Raw genomic sequence first — 10,536 nt, 5'->3', positions numbered from 1 at the left:
TGTGGCTCCCGAGAACGTAGGCAGTTGCCGAACCTCGTAAATCTTGGTGTACTGTCCTCTATTCTGCGTTTCTGTTGCATTAGGGGATTTAGGCGTTAAATTCCTAACAAAAATTTGTAACCTAAATGGGTCTTGAGATTTCATAACTCAGCTTACACTGGTTAGTAGGATAATTTTGCTTTTTGTCTTCTAGTTATAAATAACAGACGAAACCCATGTGGAGCTCACATGATGAATGGCTGAAAACGAGACGATACTCCTCGCTCAATACTACCGAGCACATCCTCAGAACATTCTGGATCCCCCACTAAACGACAAAAAGGTCCTCACTGACAGACCCGACCCGACATGACCCGACCCGCTTTTATCTTTAGTCGGTCAACCAATTTGATCCCTTTACCGGTCGCATTAGAAAATAGGGTTAACTCCACATAAACCCCCATACTTTTGAGGGCGTTCCGATTTAACTCTCTTAGACTTTGTTTATCTCATTTAACCTCTCTAATTTTAGGGTGTTTTACAAAATCTCCTTAAGCTATAGCATTTTCTGAATGGACCTCCTACTTAAAATTTGACGTTTGTTTCATACAGATAACTTAACCCTCTAATTAAATTTTGTGTTCTGTTCTCTCAGGAAAATTATATTTTTGTTTGCAAATTGCATAAGTTTGTGTTCTGTTCTCTCAAGAAATTTATATTTGTTTGCAAATTGCGTATAAGGGTATCTTGTGAGCAATGTTTCAAAGCTAGGGGTTGTTTGTGATACACTCTAAAGTTTAGGGCGTTTATGTGAAATTAATCCATAAAAATAAAAAAAATTCTTCAAGTACCCAAAATATGGGACCAATAGGGGGGACAAGTGAGGTGTCCCCGTCTTATTGGATAATGAGTTGGCCATCATTCACCAACTCATTATCCAATAGGAGGGGGACACCTCACTTGTCCTTCTTATTGGTGTCATATTTTGGGTCCGGTAGCAAAGCTCTAAAAATATATAGCTGCTCCCTGTAAATGTTATATTAATTAGTTCGAAGAAAAAGAAAAGAAGTGCTCAACATGCAGAGGCACTTCGTCCCTGAATTCGATTTCAAAGAAAACGAAGAACCATTAACCTTTGATTCTCCACCTCCTTCCCCTCAAAAGTTTGATTTTTAACCTTTTAACCATATTTAGTATCTCCTCTCTCTCTCTCTCTCTCTATCTCTCTCTCAATGTTGATGGATTCTAGCAACTTAATCAATTTGCTTCAAAATTTCTCTCTTTAGGCACGCTGATCACGCTGACGAGGGGTCGATAATGGAGCTTGCGTGGCACCAAGGCCCGGTGATTGGCCCGCTCCACGCCGACCCATTTCTCACGCAGCGGACGTGCGTTCGTCGCGCGGAACGAGCAAAGGGGGCGACTTTTAACGGAGGAGGACGAGATGGACACGTGGCTACACAGCATGATCAGGTCGAAGAACGAGGAGAGATCATATTGGAGCAGTCGTCGAAAGGGGTAGTTGTCGTCAGGAGGCTGCGGAGAGAGTTGCGGTGCCGAGGAGGCTGTCGCTGCTGCTGCCTGTCTGCTGCTGCTGCTGCAACAGCAGCAGCAACATCTACGGAGTTTGATGCGGTGGGCAAGGCGTTTGACACTATTTGGTCGCCTGCGAGAGATTCTGGTGGCCGCGGCGCGCACGCGAGCGAGGGGAAGAGGAAGGCGAGGACGGGGAGGGATCCTGGGTGTCACCAGGAGCTAGGTTAGTGTAATATTATATACAGCCTCTTCGTGTTGCTGCAATTTTGGTCTATTTTCAGCGCTTAATTTCCTTCTTTTATGTAGACAAATCATGCAGCGAAGAAAGAGAGCACAATAATCTTAAGGTTTGATGTTTGCGTTCTGCTGAACTATTAAATCTGTCTCTGCAATTGCATCCTGGACCCATTAATTTTGGCCTGGACCTCGCGAGAGCCAAACTGTTGATTAAATATATCTCTCTGCTTGCCCTCTGAAATATATTTTCAGACAAACTTACTTACTTACTCTCTGATTTATCACTTTCCTCACATAAAATGTTCTATTTAAAACACCCGTGATATTAGTTCATAGGATAATTAGTAGGGATAAATGTATTAGTTTAATTAGACGACGCCGAGTGGGATCGACCAAAATGGGCTCAGACGGCCGGTAAGTAAAGTATGGAGTCAATAGTTTAGGGAGGGTGCTAAGGACTAAAAACAATATGGGAGTTAGCATAGACGAATTCAACAGTTTAGGAGTCATCTAGATCTAGGGCCTGAGACCTAATTTTTGCTGTCAAATTATAAATTATTAGCATGCATATAAATTCGAAAAATAAATTTAACAAAAAACTGGCCTGATCGGATAGCAGTCGCGTTGCCCTAGAAGATTGATGACCCGCCTATCGTTCTAGCGTAGATAATCCCCTCTCCCCTAGCGGTAAAACCCCCGGAAACGACGGGTATCCGTACTCGGACGAGAGTATAGAGCTTCTCCTCAGAAGAAGGCGGTTGCCCAAAAGAAAATTTAATAACAACAGAGGATTTTTGAGAGAGAGAGAGAGAGAGTAGTTTTTGATTTTAAGAAGACAGAAGAAAGAAGTCGTAGCTGTGTTTTCCGAACTGGTTTACACGAGATATTTATACGGTTTTAGAAACCCCTAGCCGTTGAAAAATCCGCTGAATCCAAGCCCATGATCGACTTTACCGAACTAGAATACGTACGATATTTGTTACTAGTCAAACCTTTTTACGTAATATTCTAGAGGTAGAATGTTCTAGAGGTAGAAAATACTAGAGAGTCCTAAATTTGTCATGAGAATTATCTGGGTCTATAAAAATATCTATAAATAGGTTAATTTCTAGAAAATTATCTGGGAGAGTCGAAGAGATTTCATGAAACACTTTTGCATAGAAGTGGGTCGAAGTTTTAAGGTTGTGGAAGCACATATTATATTGATGCCTATAAATACCCCACGAGGGATGCTTACAAAACATAAAATATGTAGAAACAACTCTCAAAAACAAATAGTCTTTCCTCCAAACTATTTCTAGTTTTTCCTCTACTAAAATTTCCATCCTCTCTACAAATACTTGGTCCGCTAAAGTAGCCTCTTCAAATTTCTAACAATATTAGTGTTATCATAAACTTCAAAATAGTTGAGTTTTCTTAACAGTTTTTCTGTTTGGACCCAAAATACATCGCATGTCTGATAATTAGTCTTTAAAATATTTAAGCGTACCTTGCTCCGAAATCTTTTCCATTTGGAAACTCTCTTTTCTATTGTTGTGTACCTGCTGCTTTCTCATGGATGCCAACGAATAGAATTAGTTCGTGCAATGTCTATGCAATAGTTAAAAGAAATTTCACGTTCAATTTTTCTTTGTACTAGCAGCTTTGCATGTGCTAAATTTTAAAATTTATTTTTCTAAGTTTATATTAAAAAAAAAGATAGTCATAAGCTAGATTTTTTTTTTTTGGTAAATGAAAAGCTTTATTCATCCACCAAGTATGAAAAAAGATATACACATTAAGATACTCAGTATATTAGTTACTGAGATCACAGAAAAAAAATTACAAAACCCTGTAACCAGCTCTTTCAAATCAAAGAAGGACTGTTAAGCATTATGGTTGAGATTTCAAATTTGATGACCTTGACTAGATGTTCCGCACTTTTACAATTTTGAGTAAGCATTATGGTTGAGATTTCAAATTTGATGACCTTGACTAGATGTTCCGCACTTTTACAATTTTGAGTGAAAAGCCTTGCATTCCTCTCTTGCCATAGGATGTATATTGATGCCATCAGTGCTAATCTTCTGAGCTGTGCTTGTATTCCTTTGCCTCTTGATCTTGTGAACCAGTTCAACAGCAATCTCAAATTGCATGATTTCCACCGAAAATTTAACCAGTCCATGATAGAGTTCCATATATAGCAAGAGAAGTTACATTCAAAAAATAAATGGTCCCTCGATTCCATTCTAGCACCTGAGCATAAGCAGCATGAATTTGCACTGATGATCCCCCTCTTTATCAGTCTATCTTGTGTAAGGTGTCTGTTTTGAACCACCAACCAACTGATAAAAGAATGTTTTGGAACATTCAGTCCCCTCCCAAACAGTTTTATGCCATGGGACTAAGTTTGTTTCAGGGGAGAGTTTCCTATACAATGCTGAAAGTTTTAGCTTTGAATTAATATAGCATGACCTGATAAGATTTGTCACATTGTCAGCACCTCCAAATTCATTCAGCACTTTATCCCTTGTTTTGATCACTTGCTTCCACATCCATGAGTCATCTGGTTTTGCTCTAACTTGCCATATATTTCCATGTTTAAGATATTTTCCATGGATCCATTTGATCCAAAGTGACTCCTTATTGGTGTGTATGAACCATATGCTTCTTAATGCTGAAGCAATGTTCCAGATTTGAGCTGAAAAGATCCCCAAGCCACCTTGATTCATCCCTAAGCATACTTTATCCCAGGACACAAGAGGACTCATGGAGGTTTGATCAGTTGCACCCCATAGAAATTTCCTACAAATCTCATCAATTTTGTGAAGTACCTTTACAGGTAAGATGTAGTTTGATGTCCAGTAGATTAGCACTCCAAGAATTACACTTTTTATAACTTGCAACCTGCCTGCATAAGATAATTTTCTGTTCTTGGTCCAGTTCATGAATTGACCTGTGAACTGCAATCCATGAATGAAAGCCTTATAAGCTAGATTTTTAGTTTAAACTAAGTTATAGTATACTTCGAGCCCATCATTGTCTATTTCTGAACTTCTAATTTTGGAAGATTTATGTTGTAATTGGACATATACATTTTAGCACTTCTTGTCTATCATTATACTTGATCATGAAAACTATACATTGGCTAGGAAAAATCTTAAGCTTGGAATTTATGTACAAAAAATTCCCTTGAAAAAGTGATATTCGTGCATTTAATAATTGTAATTGCACTATTTTTGTTTTTAATTGCCTTTGAAATGTTTAAGTTGCATAAGAACTCAATGGACTCACATATCCTTACAAAATATTGTAAAGTTTTAGTAGTTTTTGCTAGAAAGGGAGTATGTTAAGTGTTTTGAATGAATTTCTTATGAGAGAAATAGTATAGGAAAGTGTGAAGCATTTAATATTTACGTAGAATTACGAATTTACCCTCACTGTCATGTCTTTTAGGGAATGAAGGACGACTTCCTCCCTTTTTTTGGTCAATGAAAAAATTTTATTCATTCACCAAATATGAAAATTTTATATACATCATGATGCTCAGACATTGCTATAAAGAGAAAACTAAGCCTCAAGATATAGTGGGCAAACAATCCCTCTTAGCAAATAAAGGACTATTGAGGATGGTGATTAGAATGTCAATTTTGATCTCTCTAACCAATTGATCTACACTTCTATTCTTCTGCTGGAAAATATTCATGTTGCACTCCCACCAAATATAGTAGATTGTAGTAGTTAGTGCCATTCTTTTTTATTTTTGTTTGCAACTTTTTCCTCTCAACCTGTTAGTGTACCAATTTAAAAGATGAATCCAGTTGCAGGATCTCCAATTGAACCCCAGCCAATCCGTGATATTATTCCAAACTCCACTCGAAAAACTGCATTCAAAGAACAGATGGTTTCTGTTCTCATAACTTGAACCATAGCAAAGACAACATGAATTTGTGATTATAATCCCCCTCCTAAACAGTCTGTCCTGCGTGAGGAGCCTGTCTTGGATTGCTAACCAGCTTACAAAAGAGTGTTTAGCTAGGAATATTCAGTCTCTCCCATACTGAATTGAACCATGGCACACACTCTGTTGTAAAGGATAGAGCATTGTACAGAGCTGACAGCTTCAGTTTTCCATTTCATTCTACCTACATCAATCGAGTGCCTTTGATTCACCAAATGTTCTGTTTCATTGAACAAAGGGTGTACGAGTAGAACACGGCAACAAGAAAAAAGAGGTTCTTACATCGAGAACTCGAGCAGCAGAGGTTCACAATCTCTCTGAACGGGTGAACATCTTTGACTACAAAATGTTTATAACCATCAGCTTATGTATTGAATTCATTCCTAAAATAATCATTATCAAAATTATATGCTCCTTGTGAAGAGACGCAGAGATAAAATAAATGAGAAGATGAAGGCCTTGCAAGAACTCATACCCAGATGCAATAAGGTCAATTATCGGACAACCTTGATATATTTACAGGCTTAATTCTGGATAGTGTATAGTTTCCACTTCATTTCTTCTTCTTTTTTAATTTCAGTCAGATAAAGCCTCAATGTTGGATGATGCAATTGAGTACCTGAAGTCACTTCAATTGCAAGTGCAGGTTATATCTTGAATTCTGCAATTTTCTATTTTGGCTAATGGCATTCCATGCTTCAGCATTTAAGCACCAACTTTGGATCTCAAGGCAATACATATTAGTTTAGCGTATGTAATATATTGGATTGGCATAATTGAAGAGCGTGCTTGCGTGCGTGTGTGGTTATTTAAGCAACGTCCTTCCCAAGAATTTGTCAATGCACCGTGTTTTTAGTGTTTTTCGGTCCAAATATGATAACTGATGACTGTAGAAGATATTTCTGATGATCTTTTCCTATTTAAAAGATGAAATTAAAGTTACATTCTGAGTTGTAATTTATTGCTGTAATATATTGTTTACATCTTGATTTGATCTTTTAATAGTGTGTGTGGTGCATGCGTCTATGTGTAAACTGGTATGAGATTCATTTGGTCTTTTAATGGAGCATGTGCGGTGCGTGGATGTAGGTGTAAAAATTGGTATGAAGTCACAGTTGAGTTTACTCATGAGCAACCCTAGTAGTGAGGCTAATCCGACTACTCACATCAGAGCAGGTGGACCTAGCTAATCATTTGTATCTTCATGAACTCAGTAGTTTTGGTTCAAAGATCATAAACTCAGTAGTTGTGTTTCAAAGATGATTATGTCACAATCTGCTTCTTGATCTTCTTAATTAACACGTAACTTATCGTTGGGTGGAAAGACGTATGAATACCCTTGATACATCGGATTTGTTTATGTTTTCTTTGGAGTGTTAATTATTTGTTGATGAGATCCTCGTAACATCAATTTCGCTGCAGATGTTATCATCAATGCAATACAACATGGGTCACATGATGTTCCCAGACATGCAAAGGTACATGCAGACTCTGGGATTCATGGGCATGAGCATGGCCATGGCTTCAGGAGGCATACAACGTCCAATGATGTCATTCGCACCGATCCTTCCTTATCCCCCCGTAATTGCAACACCGCCACCTAATCCACAACCACGACCAGTGCCATCCTTCCATCTGGCAAATGCTGTTATTCCAGACCAAGTAAGAACTGAAGCATCCAACCAGCAAGACGCAGCATCAAATTCTATCAACTTGATGAACCCTAATATGGTGCAGGTCCCAAATTTTGCAAATCCTTATCATCATTTTGCTCCCATTCATCATTTCTGAGTACCATGACCGGTGTGTATATGTTCCTATAGTATTCTTCTATTTTATGTTATTGTGGATGTTGTGGTGTTGATATAGGAAAATAATCAAAAGGAGAGGGTGACATCTGACATGTCACGAATCTTAATACTTGGTGTGTATTACTGTAGTTCAGTCATTGTTGTCTAGCAATGTGGATGTGACTGCTCTAATAGTGATTGTACCGAGAGGTGGGTGACTGCATGCACTGATACTGGTTTCATAGTTATGTCAAGTGTCATCCTAACCTCCCTCCTTATTTGATGTTTTAAGATTATTTTATCCCGGATATAGTCATTCTTACAAAAAAAAAGGAAAAACAGTTTGAAATACTTGGTCATTTTATGTTATTCAAACCAGTGACTAGGTTGTAGGATGTGATATTTTTCTCATCTAAGAAAACCATGGAAATCCCAACATCTTATAAATTAATATAGCTGCTGTTGTTTTTTCCTCAGAAGATAATTTGCTTAACCAAAAGTTAGTTCCACCTTCAGTTCATCATGTTAAGCCTTTGCTTAGTAAGTTTCATTGTTACCATATTAAATTCGTATATCAACATATATATCCTTTTGATTATTGTACAGGATCATATTCTGGCTAAATCTGGAAAAATCAAGGGTACTGATAACACTAGAGATTAGACAGGTAGCTAATGATTAATCAGACAGTATATCATTTTCTATAATGTGCAAGTCAGGAAAATCCGTTTTCTATACCATAGTGGTTTTCTATAAATTTCCAATTGTTGTTCTAAATTTGCGGCAATTGTTATTGCATCTATCAAAGATCCTCAATATTGAAGATCTCTTGCTGCTTTGTTCTTGAGTCTTGATAGTAACTGATATGCTTGTAGTAATCTTTTCTAGCGATAGTAGTGAAAAAAAAATGGAAATGTATCCAGGCTGATCCTCAAATTTATCCTATGGATTGCAGGTTAAATGACAGTTCGGATCTGTTGTCTGCAGCTGATCGATAAAGTTTTGTAGAGTAGACAAGAGGGGTTGCTGACAAGATCACAGCGGTTGAGGTTAATCTTAATAGTATTTCAGAACAAGTCTATTGATATTATATGTTAACATAAACATTTTATTATATAACTAAGGTTGTTTTATTTTCCTCCTGCGAATATAAGGAAGATATATTTTAGAATGCAGTCTTCTCTTGTTTATTTTCCATGTGTGGTTTGATTTTGGGTTGTGTTCAATGTCAATAATATTTTTAAGTTTGTCTTTGTTGGATTTATTGGTCAAAACCGTTTTCCAAAATAAATTATCAAACTATATATTTACTAAAGTATTTTTCAGAAATCCTTAGTAACGTAGTGAAAGTAAAAGTTTTGGTGTTTCAAAAGATCCTCAGTTCGAGGCTTGCCGTAGGCAAGCCGAGAATTGTTTTGTCTTAAATAAATTAATTAATCCCTCATAAATATTAGTGGGTCGTGGGCCAATGGGCTGGGGATCGGGGCTGAGGCGTTAAGTGACGCTTTGTAAGGCGCACTTTGCACTTCGTATAGAGACATCGGGGCTAGGTGGCGCTACGCAGGCTGCTTCGCAGAATGCGGACGATCCTCGCGTTCGCGAGGCGTGACGCGACCCTCGCGTTCGCGCGAGGGTGCGACCCTCGCATTCGCAAGACGCGACGTGACCCTCGCGTTGCGTAGAAATGCGACCCTTGCTAGCCTCACGTTCAGGCGTTACTATATGTAGCAGTTACAGCAATTAAGTCATTTGCTATTACAATCATAATTATCATTATGATTTGTAACAGTCATATTGATTGTGAATGACCCTTGAGCTAGCTTTAGAGGCCTATAAATAGTGCCCCTTTGGGGCAGCTCTTAGATGTATGCAAACACACTAAAGTGTTGAAAAACTTGAACAGTTTGAATCTGTTAAGCTATTGTGTTGCTGCTGTAGAGTTTAAAAGCGTGCAAGCTTTAGCCTGTGCCCAAAGGAACATAGCCCTGAATCGAAAGGTTTTAACCGAAAGGTCTTGAACCAAAATGTTTTAACAAATCAAGGATATCGTTGCCTTGACGGAAATGTTTTAAAACCTCTTCTTCAAGGGAAGTCAATTCTCAATGCTCTTCGTAAGATACTTCTCATTGAGTGTTTCCCACAATCTTTTTGCCGACGTCTCGTTCATCACGTCATAAATAAGATCCGGCGTCAAGCATGACCGAAGAACTCCACAAGCTCTACTATTCATCTTTTTTCAAACTTTATCCTCCATATCAGCTGGTTTCTCTTATAATTCAAGAGTCTTCTTCAAATTCTGTGCATGCAATGCATCCATCACCTGACACCTCCACAAACTGAAATTGATCTTGCCATAGAACTTCGGAACATCAATCTTCGTATTATTGATGCTTAGACTCTGTATCGTATTCGTAAGAGGCGAACCTGATGTGCTTGCATCTCCCATGTTGTCAATCTAACTCTCCAAATAAGAATCCTTCAGCAAATCCTTTGAATAAGCCTCAATCCAAACCTGAAGCTCTGATACCACTTGTTGTGCGCAGCGGAACTCTAATCACACAAACAAGAACAAGGTAGATCACAACTAAACACAAGCACAAATCACAATCACAGTAAGACAACGAATTTTACGTGGTTCGACAAGTTGCCTACGTTCACAGGACAATGAGGGGGGTTCTTACTATTAGAGATGAAGAGAATACAAAATAGGGTTACAAAATCACTCGAAATCCTAAAACAAATCTTTCTAAATCTCTCACAAATCTCCCACAACTGGATGCAACAATCATCTCTCAAATTAAGACTGCTCAAAACGTCATTGCTTAACCCTAATTAATCATGTTTAGGGTAATATACAAACAGCAAACGAAACGGGTTAAAAACCCAAAGCACAGCTCAGACCCGAGTCGTGGTCAACCGTCGCGGTCGACTGCAAGGCAACGATAGAAACCAAAAATCCTACAGGGTTTGGCCGGTCGACCGCACGTGACGCCGCGGTCGACTGCCAAAAGTCCAGAGACCTCCCAGGTCTCGTGCACGTTTCTGGTCGACCGC

At 38.4% G+C, this 10,536-nt stretch overlaps 1 protein-coding gene across 1 annotated transcript; it reads left to right on the top strand.

Moving 5' to 3' along the window:
* On the top strand, window positions 1,042–8,650 carry LOC109851243. The gene is made up of 10 exons (XM_020421286.1): window positions 1,042–1,142; window positions 1,266–1,738; window positions 1,822–1,862; window positions 4,415–4,573; window positions 5,931–6,017; window positions 6,116–6,181; window positions 6,273–6,338; window positions 7,115–7,429; window positions 8,089–8,122; window positions 8,438–8,650. Exons 1-10 carry the CDS (start codon window positions 1,057–1,059, stop codon window positions 8,440–8,442), a joined length of 1,332 nt encoding a protein of 443 aa, XP_020276875.1. The 5' UTR covers window positions 1,042–1,056; the 3' UTR covers window positions 8,443–8,650.

The sequence above is a fragment of the Asparagus officinalis genome, chromosome 1, assembly GCF_001876935.1.
Source record: "Asparagus officinalis chromosome 1, Aspof.V1, whole genome shotgun sequence".
Classification (NCBI taxonomy): Eukaryota; Viridiplantae; Streptophyta; class Magnoliopsida; order Asparagales; family Asparagaceae; genus Asparagus; species Asparagus officinalis.
This window is presented reverse-complemented; position numbering and strand designations above follow the sequence as displayed.

Bases quoted from the DNA above. Each gene is read 5' to 3' on its own strand.
- LOC109851243 (XM_020421286.1), top strand. From the start codon at position 1,057: ATGCAGAGGCACTTCGTCCCTGAATTCGATTTCAAAGAAAACGAAGAA. The intron at 6,018-6,115 runs GTGAACATCTTT...CTCCTTGTGAAG, and splicing joins TTCACAATCTCTCTGAACGG to AGACGCAGAGATAAAATAAA. The intron at 6,339-7,114 runs GTTATATCTTGA...ATTTCGCTGCAG, and splicing joins CACTTCAATTGCAAGTGCAG to ATGTTATCATCAATGCAATA.